Here is a 22,084-nt window from a genome sequence, read left to right on the forward strand (position 1 = left end):
ACTTACTTTCTATAGGACCAATGATCACTTTGTTAACTCTTTTCTTTTTTCTATAGATATCTATAGAAACTCTTACTGTCTGTCTTTACATTTCTAGGTACTCTAATTTTTCCCTCCTTATTAATCTTTTAGTCATTCTTTGCTGTTTTTTATATTCTGTCCAATCTTCGTACCTGCCACCCATCTTTGCACAATTATATTCTTTTTCTTTAAGTTTGATACGATCTTTAAATCTTTTAGCTAACCATGAATGGTGGATCCTCCCCTTGGTGTTTTTCTTTCTTGTTGGAATGTATTTATCCTGTATATTCAGAAATGTCCCTTTAAATGTCTGCCACTGGGCCCCACTGGCTATCCATTAACCTAAATTGCCAGTTCACTTTGCTAGCTCTGTTTTCAAGCCCTCGTAAGTGCCCTTATTTAAGTTTAAAATACGAGTGTTAGACTCAGTCTTCTCTTCCTCAAACTGAATGTAAAATTCAATCATATTATGATCACTGCTACCTAGGACGTCTTCACTATGAGGTAATTAATTAATCCTATCTCATTGCACAATACCAGGTCCAGTGTAGCCTGCCCCCTGGTTGGCTCAAAAACGTGCTGATCTAAGAAATTATCCCAAAAACATTCTATTCATCATCTATGCTATCTTTGCCCTTCTGATTGTTCCAGTCTATATGTAAATTAAAATCCCCCAGTCTATATGTAAATTAAAATCCCCCATGATAATTGTTGTACTTTTTGCTCCCACTATTTCTTCTTTGATACCTTGTCCTACCATGTGATTACTGTTAGGGGGCCTGTACACCAGGCTCACAAGTGACTTCTTGCCTTTACCATTCCTCATCTCTACCCAGACCGCTTCTATATCCTAGTTTCCTGCACTTAGGCCATCTGTACCTATTGTGTTAATGTCGTCTTTAATTAACAGAGCCACCCCTCCACCTTTTCCTAACTTCCTGTCCTTCCTAAACGTCACGTACCCTTCAATGTTCAGGTTCCAGTCGACCCCATCCTGTAGACATGTCTCTAATGGCCATTAGATCATACTTAGCTCTATTTGCACTATTAGTTCATCTGTTTTGTTTCAAATCTACTTGCATTGAGACACAGAGCCTTAAATTTTGACCTTCTATTATTTTTGTAATCTCTAGCCTTATTTGTTGGTTTACTTTTAGAGTTGTACTGTCTGTCCCTTCCTGTCCCTTATGATTTCCACAATGAATGCCTTCCTCTCTTATCTTGTCAGTACTCTTTAATTTACCATATCTTCCCACATTTCACCCCTTGACCCCACAATTTAGTTTAAAACCCTTTCTACTTCCATAATTATGCAATTTGCAAGAACATTTGTCCCAGCATGGTTCAGTTGTAGACCATCCCAACGGGACAGCCCCCACCCTCCCCAGTGCTGATGCCAGTGCCCCATGAACCAGAACCCACTTCTCCCACACCAGTCCTTAAGCCACACATTCATCTCTCTCATTTTATCTGCCCTATGTCAATTTGCACATAGCTCAGGTAATAATCCAGAGATTATTACCTTTGAGGTTCTACTTAATTTGGTACCTAGCTCCTCATTCTGACTATGCAGAACCTGTTTCCTTGTCCAATATCGTTGGTACCTACATGGACAATGATGACTGGATCCTACCCCTCACACTGCAAGTTCCTCTCCAGCCCTAGCAGATGTCACGAACCCTGGCACCAGGCAGGCAACACTCTTGCTCTTTGCTGCAGAGAACAGTGTCAATCCCCCTCACTATACTTCCTTACTACCACTACATTCCTGTTTGCTCACTCTGCTTGAACGGCTTCCTGTACCATGGTGCCATGGCCAGCCTGCTCATCCACCCTGTAGATCTTGTTTTCATCCATACAGTTTGTAAGCACTTCAAACCTGTTTGACAATTGCAAAGTCTGAGGTTCCTCCACTACTGTCTGTTCAGTCCCTTTGCCTGCCTCACTTAGTCACATCCCCCTGAAGCTCACTGCTGACCAAAACAGATGACCATTTTCCTGTCTTCTGGAACAAAGTGTTCAGGTGTTTCTCACTCTCCCTTTCGTTGTGCATTGTCTGCAGTTTGACTTCCAGATCAATAATCCTGATCCAGAATTCCTCTAGCTGCTTACGCTTTCTGCAGATGTGTTTGTTCCGGATTGCCTTGGTGTCCAAAACCCACATTCCATAGCTACAATGTAACACTTGTCCTGTCATTGTTACTTATGTTATTTAGTTAATTTAATTACTTTCTTAATTAACTTAGAGTAATTCCTACTTATCCTACAATTTACTGTGAGCTTGGCCTGAATAGCCAAGTGGTTATGGTAGTGGGTTTGGAACCCCAAGATAAAGAGTTCAAATCTCACAATGGCAAACTATGAAACAATGTAACTTCATCTGAAACAGATGGAAACGGGTTTGTACTCGAAAGAATTACAATTTACTGTGCTTATTAAATGCTAGTCCCACTGACAACTAAAAGTTACACATACCTTCACTACACAGGTATGTGTTTTAGGTGTTTACTTTATTTTAATTTTAAAGTTTTAGTTCTATTTTATTTATAGATCTACCTTAACCCCTGTGCCCGAAGCTGGCTATTATCACACTGTCCCTAACACTAAATACTTGCTGGCCAACAAAATAAAAAAGTACAGTACCTATACTATTTTAAACCATAGGAACAGAATAAACCTTAACCACTGAGTAGATACTCACCAAACAGCTAGCTTCTTCTCAAAACAATCAAATTGCTTCTTTGCTGTGAAGTCACTATTTGTTTTCTCACTGTTTTCAATCTCCCAACTGCCTCTTCTCTTGCGCTGTTTTCATCTCCTGACTAGTGAAAATTAGATTATCCAGCCATTATCACATTGCTGTTTGTGGCACCTTGTGTGCAAATTGGCTACTGTGCTTCATACATTAAAATGGTGACTATATGTTTATGAAAAGTACCTCATTGGCTTTAGAGTGCTTTGTGGCACTCTGATATCTTGGTATTGATTTTTTCCCATTTCAGAACAATTTGCATTTCATCTTTGCAACAAAGCATCTTGTGATTTTTCTAAGTGTTGCACAATGATATTGTTAATTAATGTTTTTTAATGTATCTCCTTTGATTGCTTAGAAAGCAAATTCTTAAGAGTCGGCACTTTTAAGATATTGAGTCGTTGTATATTTTTGTGATGCTTTGTAATGCAAGAAATTTGTCTATAATTTCAATATCTGTGACCAGTTTTGGGAATTTTAATGCAATGAAGGCCATGAAATACCATATTGGTTAATTGTGCATTTTTCAGAATTCTGCGTTGCACTCGTCCAGCAAAAAACACAGTTCTTAGAATTTTCGGTTTGTTGCCCTTTGTTTTGGGTTCGTGGGCAGTTGATTTTAATCAGCAGTATCTTAAATCTAGGTGCCCTACATTCCCCTGCCTGGGTGTGGAGGAAGTTGTCAGCAAAAATTTGTAATAAGCTATAAGCTATGGCCATGTGCTTACTCACCGTGTGCCCACTTTAAACAGGAGAATACCAATAAGAAAGGAACAGGAATCAAATTGTGGAATTTAGAAAAAGAAGAGCTTTTGTTATATGTAAGAATCTTAAACACCGCTTTAGTAGAAGTTAATTCCAAATTCTTGTTTTTGCATTGTAAAGGTTAATTGTCTTTTGTTTGCAGTTAGAAATTAGTGTTTGCCTACCTCAAAGCAAATTAATTTTGGGACCTAGTTGTTTCTACTGGAAATTTACATCTACTGGAGTTTAACATTGCAAGTGAGGTGGACAGTAAATGTGAACAGAGCTATTATAATAAGGAGTAAGGAATTACTTCAGCATTGGGGACTGTCCTGGATATGGATGCATTGGCAAGGGGTCTGTCAGTGTGGGGATGGAACCTTGCAGTCTGCCAGCACTTTGACGGCAATCTTAAATCTGGGAGAACTGGGAAGGGTCTTCTGGGAGCAATGGCAGGGGTATGCCTTGAATTTTGGGAGTTTAGAGGCATCTGTAGAATCAGGATGCCTTAGACCGAGTTCTCCAATATTTTCACTTGGGGGAGGGGGGAACGGGAGGGGCACATTTCCATTTTCTTTTTACGAAGGGGCTGATGAGCAAATTTCAGAAAGATGAGGTTGGCTCTACATTAAATTTGAATTTCAAAAATAAGTTGAGGTGTGAAGAAAAGAAACAATTTGCTAAGCAAAAATAAAACAATGTCAAAGCAATTAAATTTCTAATTTAAAAAAGTGCACAATTAATGAAGCTAACCATTAAGGCGTGAGAGGGCAAGTGTGTGTCTGGCTCACTCCCAATCTCAGGGTGCTCACTTAATCACCCGCAGCCACTGTGTGAGCAGGTGTAAATATGTGTTGGTGTGTCGAGGTGAGAGTGAGTGAAAAACCTGAGACGAGTTAGCCAGACGTGTGCGCTTGCATGCATGCAGACACATGTACGCACACACACTTTCTCTCATGTGTTCTCCCTCTCTCTCTCGGCTGCGCCCCCTCCCTCCCGCCCCCTCTTGGGTGCGGCCGTGCCCCCTCCCGCCCACCCCCTCTCGGGCACGGCTGTGCCCCCTCCCGCCCACCCCCTCTTGGGTGCGGCCGCGCCCCCTCCCGCCCACCCCCTCTCGGGCGCGGCCGCGCCCCCTCCCGCCCACCCCCTCTCGGGCGCGGCCGCGCCCCCTCCCGCCCACCCCCTCTCGGGCGCGGCCGCGCCCCCTCCCGCCCACCCCCTCTCGGGCGTGGCCGCGCCCCCTCCCGCCCACCCCCTCTCGGGCGCGGCCGCGCCCCCTCCCGCCCACCCCCTCTCGGGCGCGGACGCGCCCCCTCCCGCCCACTCCCTCTCGGGCGCAGCCACGCCCACACCTTCCCTCTCTCTCTCTCTCTCTCTTTCTCCCTCTCTCTTGGGTGTGCCCTCTCCCTCTCTCTCTCTCTCTCTCTCTCTCTTGGGCGTGCCCTCTCCCTCCCTCGCTCGGGAGCGCCCTCTCCCTGCCTCGCTCTCTCTGTGGGTGGGGAAGGGAGTGGTATCTATAGTAGGACTGGGGATGAGATTTGGGTGAAAGAGGGTTGTTCTGACTTGTCAACCACCTCATCCTACCAGTCAGTGACCTCTTTAACATTGTCAGGCAACATTCCTCCCTTCTGCGATCTATTGATTGTCCCAGTGTCAGCAAGTTCCTGGTGCATGGTTGGCGTGTCTGCAACTTACACTGTCTTTAATCAACACATTTCATAAACAAGCATTTATTGCACAATTAGTGTGTCTGCAACTTATACAGTCTTTAATTTACATTTTTGTAAACACAAAAATTACCTCAAAAACACTAAGTTTAACTTTAATGCTGTCTCCAAGTTATTACTTTTAAGCAACTAAATGAAGATAGCATGGCTATCCACATGGCTATATATGTGACTAATGTGCACAATAGACTTTAAGGGAATCCAAAAAATCAGATTTAACTGGGAGGAAAAAAAACTGGAATTATTGCCAACTTTTCCTCTATGTAAAATGTTTACTGTAAAAAATTTTATTTTGTTTCAAAATGTAAACCAAGAAAAAAAACTGCAGTTGTGAAGGTGAGCAGATCATAATAGAAAAATAAGAGTTGTTGCTTTTTAAACTTTCATGATATAAATCTTTCAGGATTTAGTCGGCAGGTTGTTTTAATGTTTGCTTTTTCGAGAAAGCAAAGAAAGTCTCAAATCCCTGCAGGTTGAGGAGATTATTTACGCCAACTGAAAACTACCGATGTATGATGGTTATTTCTGTAAACTGTACATGGTGTCATGTGGTTGCTTGACTATACAGTGCCTGCAAACAATTGCCAGTCCTTGTAGCCTTCTAAGTCCATGTCCATCTGCTTGAATTTTTGAACCAGTGGTATGAACCTGCCATAACACTAAAATTGGCCCTAATCAGTGAAATGGTCAGCACACCATCCTCCTCTAATGTCTCTCTCCATTGTACTGCTCAGTGGGACTACTCTCATTTGGTTTCAGTCCATGTTTAGTTTTCGAATTATAACCATACATATCCAGAAATGGCTTCTCTTTCTTCCCTTTCACCAGAGTCCCTTAAAGATCTCCCCATGGCCTGCTCCTCTTTTGCATCTATTTGTTGATGCCCTTGACAACCTTATCTGAAAATGAGGTCAGCTGGCATGCACACTGATGATGCCCACCTTTTCATCTTCACCACTGCTCCCAACCCCTCCATTGTTTGGTATTGCAGTCTGCTTTGTTAGTGTCTTGTCAATTACATTGTTAGGGTTAAATGAAACAGCTGATGGGTATTAATTGCTTTTGAGCACATATGGATAGCTGGGACACTGGGTGTGTGGGAGGAGAACTGTGAGACTGAAGAAGTCAATAAACTCTCTCAATAAGGTAAAGCTCTGCTTCTTTTTGGCTTCATCAACCGACTTGGATCCTATTAACATTGGCAGCAAAGGTTGTGGCCCATTGGAAACTAAGATTTATTTTCAGACAAAAGGTTGTAATTGGAGTTACTTTGGAGAGGAATGACTGAAATCAAGTGTAAGTTATCATGGTATGATTTTGCACTGTTCTGTAAAGCTTATGACCAATGGAAGAATGAAGTGGGTAAGAAAAAGCAAGGTATGGCCTTGGCACTTCCCACCAGAAGCAGGATCAGGTGCAAAGTATTTTCGGAGCTAGAGGCTCATCAATTGGACACTGAAGGATAACCTTTTAAAATGTATGGAAAAATTTATAAGAAGGACGATCTATTAAGTGCATACGAGGCATGGTCAGACTTGAATAAATTTAGAAAGATGGATGGTTATTCCAAAGAAAAATATATAATGGAATTTAACAGATTATACACAAGATTGCAGAAATTCTATTTGGAGATTCCTAATTCAGTGCTTGCTTTCAAATTGTTGGATTGTGCTTAAATATAGAACATGGATGGTCTTAACTGGAGTTAGATTCTCAGAAAAGGATGCGCTTTTGGAACAGATATCTGAAGCTTTAAAAAAAATATTCCTGGGAAAACTTTAATTTCCAGCCACTTGCATGGCAAAATGGGGCCATCAGCTGTAACATAAAAGATGGAGGATTCAATGCTCACAGCATTTCAAGACCATTTGGATAAGGGGTTCAAGCGTCAATATGAAAGAACCACAAACGGAAGAAATGAAGATAGAGACCCTTTTGGCAGCTCTAACAGATGACAGGAATTGGTAACTTTAACAGAAGAATGAACAGCAGGACTAATTGAGGAATGGTCAACGGATGTTTCAGATGTGACTCAAAATAATAATGCAGTTAATTGTCTGAAATTGAATAATATGGCATTATATGGAAGATTTGGGAGGGGAAGATAATGATCGTGATCAGTTAGAAGGAATTGTACTGGTCACAAGAAGCTGTTGCCCAGTAACATATTTCTAGTTGCGGATTCATTCAGTTGCACTGTTAGATAATGGGTGCATGTCCACAGTATGTGGGGTCGATTGGTTAAAATGTTACCTGGATTCTCTAAATAGTAAAGACCAAAGTAAGGCGAAGGAATCTGAAAGTTCTACTTATTTCAAGTTTGGGGATGATAACACGTTAAAGTCACTAAAATGAATGGTGATTCTTTGTAAAATAGCTAGGATAAACCCCTTTATGAGCATAGATGTAGCATCCAGTGAAATACCCTTACTGTTGAATAAGCCACCCAAGAAAAAGGCTCAAATAAAATTGGAACACGATAAGGCAATTATTTTGGGAAATCTGTAAATTTACAGTTGACACAATCAGGACATTATTGTATCCCCTTAACAAGACCTAACATCTCTAATCAAAATTTAAAGAAGTGTTAATGGCACCAGGGGGTAATGGTTTAAAGGGGGGAAAAAAGCAAATTGTTTTAAACCTATATCGGCAGTTTGACCTTACATCTTGTTATAGGTTAAAAATCATACCAAAGGATGCAGGAGTAATAAAGTCATAGAGGTCTACAGCACAGAAAAAGGCCCTTCCGCCCATCGAGTCTGCACCAGTCAAACAAGTACCTAACTATTCTAATCCCATTTTCCAGCACTAGGCCCATAGTCTTGTATGCCATGGCATCGCAAGTGCATATCCAAATACTTCTTAAATGTTATTATGGCAACATCCTGGTAAATCTCTTCTGCACTCTCTCTAGTGCAATCACATCCTTCCTATAATGCGGATTCCATAACTGCACACAATATTCTAGCTGTGGCCTAACTAGCGTTTTATACAGTTCCAGCATAACCTCCCTACTCTTATATTCTGTGCCTCGGCTAATGAAAGCAAGTATCCCATAAGCCTTCTTAACCACCTTATCTATCTGTCCTGTTACCTTATGGGACTGGTGGACATGCACACCAAGGCCCCTCTGACCCTCGGTACTTCCCAGGGTCCTACTATTCATTGTGTATTCCCGTGCCTTGTTTGTCCTGCCAAGTGCATCACTTCACACTTATCCAGATCATTGGAACCCCACTGGACACAGGCATCCAGGCACAAAAACACCCCTTGACCATCACCCTCTGCTTCCTGCCATTCAGCCAATTCTGGATCCAATTTTCCAAATTGTCTTACCTTCATTATCAGTCTCCCATGCGGGACCTTATCAAAAGCCTTGCTGAAGTCCAAGTAGACTACATCAAATGTATTGCCCTCATCTACACACCTGGTCACCTCTTTGAAAAATTCAATCAAATTGGTCAGACATGACCTTCCCTTAACAAAACCATGCTGACTGTCCTTCATTAATCCCTGCCTCTCCAAGTGTAGATTAATTCTGTCCCTCAGAATTGTTTCCAATAGTTTCCCCACCACTGAGGTTAGACTGACTGGCCTGTAGTTCCCTGGTTTATTCCTTCCTCCCCTTCTTGAATAATGGTACCACACTGGCTGTCCTCCAGTCCTCTGGCACCTCTCCTGTGGGCAGAGAGGTATTGAAAATTATTGCCAGTGCACCTGCTATCTCCTCCCTTGCCTCACTCAACAGCCTGGGATACATTTCATTTGGGCCTGGAGATTTATCCACTTTTAAGCCTGCCAGACCACTTAGAACCTCCTCCCTTTCTATCTAATTTCTATAATTATATCACAGTCCTTCTGCCTGATTTTCATACCCACGTTGTCCCTCTCACTTGTGAACACAGACATAAGTATTCATTTAGAGCCCTACCTACGCCTTCCAGCTCCACACACAAATTACCACTATGGTCCTTAATGGGCCCTACTCTTTCCCTAGTTATCCTCTTACTCTTAATGTACTTGTAAAATAACTTTGAATTTTCCTTTATTTTACTTTCCAGTGTTTTTTCATGCCCCTTTTTGCTCTTCTAATTTCCTTTTTAAGTTTCCCCCTACACATTCTATACTCTTCTGTTTTGAGCCCTTGGTATCTGCCATAATACTCCCTTTTTCTCCTTATCCAAACCGGTATATCCCTCGACATCCAGGGTTCCCTGGATTTGTTGGTCTCACCCTTTATCTTTACTGGAATATGTTGGCCCTGTACTCTCCCTATTTCCTTCTTAAATGAGTCCCACTGCTCTGAAGCAGATTTACCTAAAAGTAGCTGCTCCCATCCACTCTGGCCAAATCATATCTGATCTTATTAAAATTGGCCTTCCCCCAATTTAGAACTCTGGCCGATCCTTGTCCTTTTCCATAACATCCTGAAATTAATGGAGTTGTGGTCACTATCTGCAAAATGCTCCCCTACTGATACCTCAACCACTTGCCCGGCTTTATTCCCTAAAATTAAGTCCAGGGCCGTCCCCTCTTTTGTAGGACCTTCTACATACTGACTTATAAAGCTCTCCTGGATGCATTTTAAAAATTCCACTCTTATAAACCTATCACACTATGACTAACCCAGTTAATGTTGGGGAAGTTGAAATCCCCCACTGTTACTTCCCTATTATTTTTACACTTCTCTGAAATTTGCTTACATATCTGCTCTTCTATTTCTCGCTGACTGTTTGGGGGCCTATAGTATACTTCCAACACTGTGATTGCTCCTTTTTTGTTTTTAAGTTCTACCCATATGGCTTCATTTGAGGACCCTTCTAAGATGTCATCCCTCCTTACTGCTGTAATTGATTTCTTGATTAATATTGTGATACCCCCTCCTCCCCTGAAGACCCTATTGGAATATTGAGCTGCCAATCTCACCTCTCTCTCAACCATGTCTCTGTGACGGCAATGACATCATACTTCCATGTGTTAATTTGTGCCCTCAACTCATCTACCTTTTTCATCAGACTCCATGCAGTAAAATAAACACCATCTAACCTTGCCAAATTCCCTTGTGCCTTAACTGGCTTATAATTTCTATGCCTTCCAGACTCACATGCTCTCTCTTCTAATTTTGGCTGTGCATCTCCCCCTGCTGATCCTCCTCTCAGGATCCCTTCCCCCTGCCATGTTAGTTTGAACCTTCCCCAACAGCACTAGGAAACCTCCCCGCAGGATGTTGGTCCTATTTTAGCTCAGGTGCAACCCGAGCGCCTTGTACAGGTCCCACCGCCCCCAGAAACGGTCCCAATGTCCCAGAAATCTAAAGCCGTCCCCCCTGCACCATCTCTCCAGCCACGCATTCATCTGGGCTCATCTCCCATTTCTATACTCACTGGTGCGTGGCACCAGAAATAATCCAGAGATTACTACCTTTGAGGTCCTGTTTTTTAATCTGTTTCCTAGTTCCCTAAATTCTGCTTGCAGGACCTCATCACTCTTTCTACCTTTGTCTAAATAGTGAGTCTCCCATTAGCAAAATACTTCAATGATATGGACTTGAAGGCATGAGATAAGGGCAAAAACATTTTTCTCTTATGCTTTGTAGACACGGCAACTAGATTCAGTCTGTCAATAGTAACATACAGTAGAGACAAAAAGGTAGTTGCAGACAAGACAATGGAAAAATGGATAGGAACTGGACTGGGAAAACTAGCTAAATTCTTAACTGACAATGGGGGTGGGTTGGGGATGATATTCCAATGATGAATGGGGGTGGGTTGGGGATAATATGCCAACGATGAGTTTAAAAGTATGTGTGAAAATATGAACATTGTAGTAATTAACAAAACAGTGGAAATCCCCTTTAGTAATGAGATTTGTGAAAGAAATCACAGTAATTGATGAGATGCTTCACAAAAGCACTGAGTTGTAAACTGACATCCGCCCTGGCACGGGCAGTCCATGCAAAGAATTCACTTCAAATGGTTGGGGCTACCATCCCTATCAATTGGTTTATGGGAGAAATCCAAAAATACCTTCGGTGATGTGGGATCATTCCCCGGCCTTGGAAAGGACTGCAATTAGTTCATTTTTTTCTGAGTGCTTGAATGCCCTGAATGCAGGCAGAAGGGCATATATCAAGGCTGAGGTTTCAGAGAAAATTCTGCTACCCTTTACAGCAGAGCAGAAGGCCATCAGAAATACGTTTTAATCTGGGGATATGGTAAATTACAAGAGAGCAGGGCAAAAAGAGTGCAAAGGCCCAGCTAAGGTTATTGGCAGTGTTGGGAAAACAGTAATTTTACAACGTGGCAATTAAACTGTGGGTACATTGCTCGAGATTAATTTGCACTGATTATACATTTACAGAATCTGAACGAGTAATAGAAAGTGATGAGCCACCATGCACTTCATATCCACATATGTTGGACAATTATGAGGAGCAGATTATGGCAGATTAAGAGTTGACTGAATATGAACAAAGTGATACTGAAGCGCAGGATAAGGTTATTTATCCCAAAGGACAACTACCAAAAGTTGGCACTAGAGTAACGTATATGCCAGAAGGGTCCAGTGAATGGAGGGATGCCGCCATTATAGGGAGAGCAGGAAAAGCTACTGAAAAATACAAACATTGGCTGAATGTGCAAAATGAGAGACAGGAGGTAAGACCCATGGATTTACAAAATGGGGTAAAGATGTGGAAGGCCAGAAAATGCAGTGTGAATTCTGAAAGTGGACCTGGAAGTGATCACAGCCCTAGAAAAAGATCACAAACTTGCAAAAGGAACTACAGTCATAGGAGAGAGAGATCATGTAGCAGTGGTTCAGAAAGAGTTAGGAGGGTATATAGAGGTTGTAGTTTGACAAGAACAAGGGTGATAGAACAGGCTAGGAATGCCATGAAAGTAGAAGTCCTTATGATTGAGAAGTTTTAGCCACTACAACAGATTAGAAGTTGATAAAGGATGCCAAACCAAGAGTTGGAAAGTTGAAAAGAATTTGATGTATGCACTGAAATAACAGATGGGACAGCCAGCCTTATCACACAGGTGGATAATTCCAGAAAAGGTAATTCCTGATAGTACGTATAAGGCTAACCCTAGGCTAGTGCCTTGGGGTTTTGAAGAGGCGCTTGGTCATCAACATAAAAACAAAATACTGTGGTTGCTGGAAACCTGAAACAAAAACAGAAAATGGTGGAAAAACTCAGCAGGTCTAGCAACATCTGTGGAGAGAGAAACAGAGTTAACGTTTCGAGTCCATGTGATCCTTCTTCAGAGCTGAAGTGAAATGGAAATGTGATGAAATTTGTACAGTTTAAGAGGAGGTGGAGCAGTTGAAGCTGGATAGAAGGCCAGCGGAGGGTGGAGGTGAAGGAGAGATTGCTAAAGATGTCATGAACTAAAGGCAAAGGGAGCGTTATGGTAGTGGTAAAGGTTTAAAAAGATGCTGATAGTGGCATAAAGGTCAGAAAGCAGAATGTGATTCTGACATGTCTTCCTTCTTCCTTAACTGAGGCTTCCCCTCCACTGTGGTTGACAGGACCCTCGACAATGTCTGACTCATCTCCCGTGTTTCTGCCCTCACACCTTCCCCTCCCTCCCAGAACCATGATAGGGTCTCCTTTGTCCTCACTTTTCACCCCACCAGCCTCCGCATTCAAAGAATCATCCTCCGCCATTTCCGCCAACTCCAGCATGATGCCATCACCAAACACATCTTCCCCCTCACACCCCCCTGTTAGCACTCTGTAGGGACCATTACCTCTGGGACACCTTGGCCCACTCCTCCATCACCCCCAATACCTCACCCCTTCCCATGCAATTGCAGAAGGTGCAACAGCTACCCCTTTACCTCCTCCCTCCTCTCCGTCCAAGGGCCCAAATGCTCCTTTCAGGTGAAGCAGCGCTTGCACCTTTCAGGTGAAGCAGCACTTGCACCTCCTTCAATTTGGCTGACAGCATTCGTTGCTCCCAATGTTGCCTTGCCGTTGGGAGACTGGGTGACTGCTTTGCAGACACCTTTGGTCTAACCGCAAGCGTGACCCAGACCTTCCTGTTGCTTGCCATTTCAACACAACATCCTGCCTTCATGCCCGCATGTCCGTCCTTGGCCTGTTGCAATGTTCCAGTGAAGCCCAAAGCAAACTGGAGGAGCAGCACCTCGCCTTCCGATTAAGCACTTTACAGACTTCCAGACTTAACATTGAGTTCAACAGCTTCAGGCCATGAACTCTCTCGTCCATTCTCACCCCTTTTTTAATCCCCTTTTTTCTACATTCATTTTTATTCTTTATCCACTTATTTTTATCCATTTATTCATTGTTTTACCCCCCTATCCCATTTTCCACCCTTTTTCCCCCTACCACCACCCCCTCTCCCCATCACATCCCCAAAGGACCATCTGTTATTTGTTCCATATTATTCTTTCACACCATGCTACCCTTGATCTGCTATTATTACATTTTGCTTTCTTACCTTTACACTGCTACCATTAACACTCCCTTGACCTTTTAGTTCATTATATCTTTGTCACTTTCTCCTTTTCCCCAGCCTTCTATCCAGCTCCACCTACTCCACCCCACTTAAACTGTGTAAATTTCATCACATTTCCACTTTTCTGAGTGGAGCTTAGGAGGTACTTCAGCAGACAGTGACCATCCCCATGAAGGCCTGCTGGACATGCTCTCAAGTAGTACCTTCAAATTTTAAGTTCTTACCTGAATATTGAAACTCCTTGGCCTCACCTCTTTCTTTCTGTGAAATCCCCTCCAGACATACAGTCCCTTCCCAAATGTTTCTTTCTGCTGACCCTGGCTTCTTATCCTCTTCTTTTGGTGGATATGCCTAAATCCATTTGGGCCCTATTGTCTAGAATTTCTTAAACCCTGTGACTTCTCCACCTTTAATATCCTCCTTAACAATCTTAGTCCAAGCTTTTGGTTACCGCTTCTCCTATCTCCATTTTGGGTTTGTTCATCACACTTTTGTGAAACATGGAGGAATGTTTTTCCATGCTAAAGGCATTAAATAAATGTGAGTTGTTGCTCTGCAACAGCTCTAGGATAGATATTTTAAGCTGAAGCTCAAGTTTTTGAAACAGGCTAAGGCTTTGTAATGAATGAAGACTTCCAGAAAGGTGTTAAAGGACACAAAAACAATTTGGTTGGTAAATTTAAGCATGTATTGTGGATTATATATTTTTCAAAATCTTCTGTTTAAAAAATTATTTTGGGCATTAGGAAGTTCAGTTACTGAGGGAAAAATGTAAATGAACATGTTTTCAAAAACGTTTCTGTGATTCAATTTTTTTAATGTTCTCCTGACTGGTTATTTAAGATTGGTATTAATTGCCAGACACATCCTATGAGTCACAGACTAAAATTTGAACAATCTCCTTTCACATACAATATTGTTCATTATTTCTTATACAACTCACTGATCTATGATTCAAATAATATTGTGATATAGTATCAAAAACATAATGGTAGTGTTCCAGCTGTTTACTAAGTTATCTACCCCCTCTGTTCTCAACTGCTGCTTTATTTCAAGCCCGTCAATACTGTATGATGGAAAAAGCCTTATAAATGTTGATATTTGAAGTGTGACTGAAAGTCCCGACATAGAATGGTCACAGGAACTGTACAGTATACAGTATGCTAATCTTTTATTGTATCACTAGTATATCTCCTGTAATTTTACTTATGGTATATGAGCTGTTTGCATTACATTTCTGTTGACAGCCTCCGAAGTGCCACATTGCATCTTTAAGTTCATCTACATCATAATTAGCACAACAGCTTCCTTGGTCTTGAAGATGATGAAATGTCCTCAGTCATGTGAAATTTTGTATTCGGTAAATTTGGATTGTGAAATAGATTTTGGATAGAAATGTGGCTGCCACATGTTGAAATTTGATGTGTTGCCTCTAAAGCCTACAAAATGTTTTGTAAATGTGAGGTTGTCAGTATTTACCTCATAGTCTATAATTAAGAAATTTATTTTCTTAAAACAAGTTCATGGGGCAAAGATCAGTATCTTTCTACAGTTCTTCATATCTCTGGATTTCTGAAGGTTGTTCAACTTGGTGAGCTCTGTGACCGTTCATTTTCAGTTTCACATGAAAATCCATACCTATGGGATGTGTCAGATCTATTTAGACTTGCATTTTCCTCTTGGATTGTTTATCATCGCAGATCCATCTGCCATTTTCTTTCCACAACATTGTCCTTTGTGATGTATAGGCGTCTTGGAGGGAGATATGCGGTTCAGCCTAACTTTGGTAGGTTTTTACAGTGCACCCTTTGAATTGCAAATATTGCAACAGTGCTGCACTAGTGGTGGTGGGGTGGATCAACTCCAGTGACAGGAGTGCAATTTGTATAAACTTGCTGTATCCAAGTGTTGTTGCAGCTGAATGCATCCAAATGTGTTGAGTATTTCAACATGCTCCTGGATTAAATCTTTTAACTCTGAAATGAAGTTTCAAAGCAAACTCAAAAATGCTTAATATATGTCCAATGGGAAGCAATTGCTACAAAGTTTTAGGCGAATATTTCTGTTGTATGGCGGGAGATATGAGCGCTTGCATATCACCTTTAAATGTGAAACAAACCAGTTCTTTTCAACAGCATAATGCTGCTATTTAAGAGACATGCCATTTTGTATTTTTCTGATCAAAGGAACAATTGATCTTTATGTAAAGTAAAGGAATTCAAACTTTGCTGCAAGCATGTGGATGCATCGCTTGTAAATTGTCATCCATGGCTGATTTGTGGCTATTTTATACCTTAAAGGTGCCAGTGGCATATTCCCTTTTGAAAATGATATATTATATGCTGTTGTAAAATAAAGTCGTGTGTCCTTGATATACTTGGATTGGATTTAAACTTTTGGTTGCTCTTCCATGGTTGGAAATTGAAATTAATCTAATCATTATGTTACATTATCAATACTATATCACAATATTAATTGAGTCACAGATCGATGAGTCGTGTAAGAAATGATGAATAATATTGTGTGGTGAAAATAAATTTTCTAATTTTCTTTGGAATTTGGAATAGTCACATTAATATTTTTAAATTAGTGATTCAAAATAACCACTTCCTCATTTCACAATAAAAATGCTAAGCAAATAGATCAGTCCAGCATCACAGGAGTGTAACTCTGATTTTGGAATTTGTATCTGGCAAAAACCTCATCCTGTGATAATTAACCATTTAGTTATGTTCCACATAATGTATACTCATGTCATTCTATAATGGAACAAGAAAGGGATGGACTGATTTAAAGTTTTTCTTTAGTATTCATATTTCTACTTGATCTCTCTCTCTCTCTTCACCTTTCCTCTCCTTCAGTGTTGATTGCTGTCACTACTACCTGCCATCAACTCTGCCCTCAGATGGCTATGCTGGAGATGGTATAATGAAAAACATGGTAGGAATTGGTGCCTGATACCTTGAAATGGAGAGAGATGTTTTCTTTTCTCTCTCGCTTTTCTGAAATCTTCCCAACAGCTTCGGGGGAAAAAAAAATGGAGTGAGAGCATGTCTTCTTTCAAGTGGCTAAAGTGTGCCTTTAATAGATACCATCTTTCTCACAGTAGGTCAATAACTATGATAAACTACTCAAAAATTGGAAAATGGAGTCATTTCATACTTTTGAAAAATTATTGCAATATGGCCTGGGTTGCACTTAAGTGTAGTTCCATTATCTGCAAATCAGAGTTACACTCCTGTGATGCAGGACTGATCTATTTGCTTAGCATTTTTATTGTGAAATGAATCACTAATTTAAAAATATTAATGTGACTGTCACGCATTGTTATCAGACCTCATGTCCTTACACTTTACTAATTTCCTTACACTTCCTTCCTTGCCTTTCAGCTCCTGTAAATTTTATTCCTCCCTAATTTTCTGACTGCTGTAATAAATAAGGCTGTCCATCAATATATCTGCTGTACCTGTCAGACTTTGGTTCTGATATTGAACTTTGGTTCTGCTGCATAGAAGTGAATTGGTAAATTTTGTCTTTTGACAATTCTGACAGTAGCAGTTAAATTTGATAATTATATAATAGGTGGCAATAAATTAATAACCATATAGATGTGGCTTCATGAAGTTGTTGTATTGCTTTTGCAGTATTATCAAACAGTTTTGAGTACATCTTGGCATGGAAGTAGTAGTGTAACATTAGAATCAGTTTGGTAATCTAAAGCCAAGAGCTGAGAGATTTTCATAGGTAGTCTCAAACTTCGAAGCTTTCTACTGAAGATTTACCATTTCCATTTTTGATATGAAATAAGGAGAGTGTTATTTTGAATCACTATTTTAAAAATACTAATGCAACTATTGAGTCATCTACTGTTATCAGATCAAAAACAGAATTACCTGCCAGGCCTGGCAGCATCGGCGGAGAAGAAAAGAGTTGACGTTTCGAGTCCTCATGACCCTTCAACAGAACTGTTATCAGATCCCTGGTGATTTATACCTCTTATCCTGTATGAAGCACGTTTTCAAAATGCTCCATTGTTCTCATAGGATGTTTTTAAACTTGGTTTAGAATTTTTTTAGTGTTGGAGAGGAGCAACATTCCCACTAAGGCTTTGGTACCTTCAAAACTAAGCTGTCTGGAGACTCAATATGCAGGTTTGCTCATGCAGAATTCCTTTGTTGTTGAGCTCAGTGAAGTGTGGAGATGGCAGTCCAATAGAGGTTTGCTGGCTGTCCCTCATGATGTACAGTTACTGACCTGAGAGCAGTATTTGTAGAATAGACTGCAAACATTTGGGCAGCAATATGAAACTCAACACCCATCAAAGGGCAATCTTGGTAATCTTATCTGTCTTACTAAATGAATTTCAAGTGGAACTTATGGCATAGCAGGTGGTTTTTGCCAGGCTGACCAAATCACAATGAGTTTGCAATTTATATTTATTATGAGAAGGTTTGTGCACTGAAGTCAGAAGTAATGAATCCACTACCACCTTCAGAGATTTTAAAGATTAAATTAAAACATTTACTAACAAAAGAAAAGAAAACTTAATCACACAAGATTACGATTGTGCAGTTACATTTAGTTTTACAACAGTTCTCACAAGATTTCTAATTAACTAGACTCCAACTGCACACCCCTTCTAGGCAACAGTCCAAATAGATTCTCAATCTATAAAACATCCAGCAATATTACCACAAGCACTCACTGTTGCTGTAAGGTGGGGGGGGAGGTATTTCACAGCTTCTTTCTCCCTCTCACTTGATAACGATCTCCAAAGGCTTTTAATACTAAACAAAAATAAAAATACCTGGAAAAACTCAGGAGGTCTGGCAGCATCTGTGGAGAGGAACACAGTTAATGTTTCAAGTCCGTATGACTCTTCAGCAGAACTAAGTAAAAATAGAAAGGTTAGGGTTAGGGTTTCCACCCTCTTTTCTGTTTTTCCTTAGTTCTGGTGAAGAGTCATACGGATTCGAAATGTTAACTGTGCTCCTCTCCGCAGACGCTGCCAGACCTGCTGAGTTTTTCCAGGTATTTTTATTTTTGTTTTGGAATTCCCGCGTCCGTAGTTTTTTGCTTTTATCTTGGCTTTTAATACTACCTTGGTTACTGGAACAGCAAATTTCTTTGGGGTAGCTAGAGGCCTTTTCCACAAGTCTGTTTCACACAGTACACCTTTCAAGATCTCATACAGCTACTCCCCACACAGCTTTTCATCTTACTTTAAATATATTTCCTCCCTTTTGATCTATAAATCCCATTGCTTCAACCTTTCTTTGGAAGTTACTTTTCCCAGAATATAAAAATCTTTCATGTTGTCATTATGGCTAGCACTTTCGGGAAAAATAAACTTAATAAATTTGCCTTATTTATCTTGCCAATTGTAAACATGTCATCATGTCCCTTTTGAAAAATCAAACAACCTCTCACCTTATCTGAAAATGCAAATTCCATTCACACTGTATCTGCTGAGACTTCATGCTAGCTTACTCATCTCCATTTCAAATGCCTGTTTTACACCTAACTACCTTTGATGATTCAAACCTTGCAGTCTGACTGTCTGCAGTTTAATTAAACTACACGCACACACGCGCGCATACACACACACACACACACATACATGCACACAGTCCTCATAAGCCTGCTTCAGTATTCCACAGTAATATACTATGATGCATCTGGCACCATAGCCATTATTTCTCTTTAGCATGGATCCAAGTGTCTCCCATTATTTTGCCTCGACAATCTACTTAGTTCAACGTTTTACTCTTGCTTCAAAATAAATGTATCCAATAGCACAAATTAAACAATTTTAATAAAACAACACAGGAAATGTTCGCTTCATGGGTTAAGTTTGAGTTAATGGATGAGATAAGTTAAGCAACTTTGAACTGAGAGAAGACTACCTCACTTAGCAGTAAAAGTAGATCAGATTTCTTAGCGGTTTTAGAACATTACTCCCACTCCATTGCATTATTTATCATGTTCATACTGTGCTGAAGTTCAGCCGTTCTGTTCCATTCCGTTAGTGCATTCTTGCAATCGCCATATAACCCTGCAGCTGGTATTATATACAGAGGCTTTATTGATCTTCTTTGGATTGCTAATTTTCTTTTATTTCAGCAGACCCCACCAAAATATTTCATCTTCAGGGCATCTCGAGTCTCTTCATTTGCAGTGGTTTACTTTGGCACATGTGGAAGTTGATTTGCACACCGAAGGTGTCTCAAGCTCTGTTTTTGATAGTGTTGATTGAGGGAGGAATATTGGCCGGATATCAGGCAAATTCTCTGCTTTCTGTTCAGTGTCAAGCAATCTTCATGTATTTTTGAGCAAAGGCCTCAGTTTAACATCTTTCCCAAAATTTATATACAATAAAAAGTCATCAACTGGATGAGAATGCTTAATGCTTAATATGTTCTATGGATCTCATTACTGTAAACAGTGGCTTAGAAACTTGGTACGTATTTGAAATTTGGAGTATTATTAAAGATGATAATTGATACATTATGAAATTAACAGAAGATTCTAGGTCATGACTATTAAACTATAACGTCATTAAAGGATTTGCAATGTTGGGTATAACTGAAGCACACATTTAACTGTTCATAAATCTGAAGCTGACAGCAACAATTTGTACATCCATTTCATTTTTCGATGTGCGTCTGAAAATTTATACATAAGTGGGAGCTGTTTTATTCTATATATGGTCAGGTTGGGTGTATCCACAGCGATTATGTAATCAAAAGAGATTGTTTTTATTTCAAAATCGTTATAGCAGAAAATGTTGAAAATTAATAATTAGATTGTATTGATAGAAAAACACAAGTTAACCTTTCCAGGGAAAACACTTCATCAGAACCCATGTTTATTCCCACACTGTTACTCAGTAGCCCAAATGTTTCTTTCACATGAATGAATTACATAAGCAACCTCTATTTTGTTGCTTAGAATAGAATATCCTTTATGTTGGGGATATGAGCAATGTATGTGAATGACAGCTTTGCTGAATATCTTTATTTTGCACTTAAATCATAGCCCTAACTTCCTTTGACTCAGCAGTTAAATTTATACTCCCATTCTCACACTGGCCATTTTGTCTTTGATCCACACTAATAAAAAAGGGAGTCCTAATGAAGGGACACAGTAGAAACTGTACCTGTTCATTCTTTTTCAAATGCTGACTAATCGTCCGTGCTTTCCAGTATTTCTGTTTGCAGTTAAGCTTTCCAACATTCTTTTTAATCTGTAATAATATTGCATATTTTTGCAATTACAGTGATAAAGTTTCTGTCAGGAATGGAGAAACCACCTTTTAAACAGGTTCAGACATGTGGGCCCTGGGATCTAAAGGAGCGTCTTGGAACAGGAGGTTTTGGACATGTCTACATGTATGAACATAAGGTAAATGTTATACACTACTGAGAAATCTGGCCTTTGTAATCTACAAAGTTTTTGTTAAGATTAAACAAATAAAACTTGATGACAAAAGATTTCTTTTTGGTGGACCTCATATTCTCCTTGACTCTTCCATCCCTGATTCCTTCATGCTTTCAACTAGTGAACTCAAGATTGCTGATTTCTCCTTAGCCACTGTTGTTATGGCTTATAATTCATTAACTTGAGTAAGTCGAAGATTCCCTGACTTGGTTGGAATGTTTGGCATCCGTTACATAGATGAATCAACTGAGATTACATCTCCTTCGAACTGGTAATCTGTGTGACAGGAAGCTTTGGAATGTGATTATGCTTGGAAAGCAGCTGCTAGATAAATCATCCTGAGTCATACACTGCAACTGAGTGGGAGGACAGTTGCTAAGAAAGGGTGATCTGGGGATAATTTTATTTCTATGGGAACAACAAAGTACTTGAGGCCAGGAATTCATTGAATCATTTGTGCATCAGGGAAACAAACTTGGTTCTTATAGCTTAATTATGCTGACCTTTAATGCTATAACCTGCTAAAGCATCAAGCTGTCTGACCTGCATTATTATGTGTATACTGTATAGGCATCTGTGGTCTATGGCAACTCTATTGGAAACTTAGGTTTGATTAGAAAAGACTCTGAGAGTATGTTAGAGATCCAATCAAGATCAATGTCTTGATAAGGTTCTTCTCTTTGTCAGTTTAAATATTAAATTACATTTCTGCCTACGTAATTTGGTTGGGTACATACAGGAGGTGAGATTAGTATCTCTCCAATTTCTTTCACATCATGCAATCATTTTGGATTGTAATATGCAGTTTTATGGAAAAGGGAAGAAAGCTAAAGAAAGAAAATAATTAAAAGAAATGTAGAAAGGGGCATTGAGTCATGGGTGTTAGTAGAGATGACTGAAGGTTTGGC

The 22,084-nt window shown here is 40.2% G+C and overlaps 1 protein-coding gene across 1 annotated transcript in view; it reads left to right on the plus strand.

The window, feature by feature from the left end:
• chuk (component of inhibitor of nuclear factor kappa B kinase complex) overlaps positions 1-22,084 on the plus strand; it is a 92,549-nt gene that overhangs the window by 6,861 nt on the left and 63,604 nt on the right. The window contains exon 2 of the mRNA XM_041176390.1: positions 21,016-21,140. Coding sequence (XP_041032324.1) covers positions 21,036-21,140 — 105 coding nt within the window. The 5' untranslated portion in view covers positions 21,016-21,035. The remainder of the gene's footprint in view (positions 1-21,015; positions 21,141-22,084) is intronic.

This window comes from Carcharodon carcharias, chromosome 28 (genome assembly GCF_017639515.1).
Source record: "Carcharodon carcharias isolate sCarCar2 chromosome 28, sCarCar2.pri, whole genome shotgun sequence".
In the NCBI taxonomy this organism is placed as follows: domain Eukaryota; kingdom Metazoa; phylum Chordata; class Chondrichthyes; order Lamniformes; family Lamnidae; genus Carcharodon; species Carcharodon carcharias.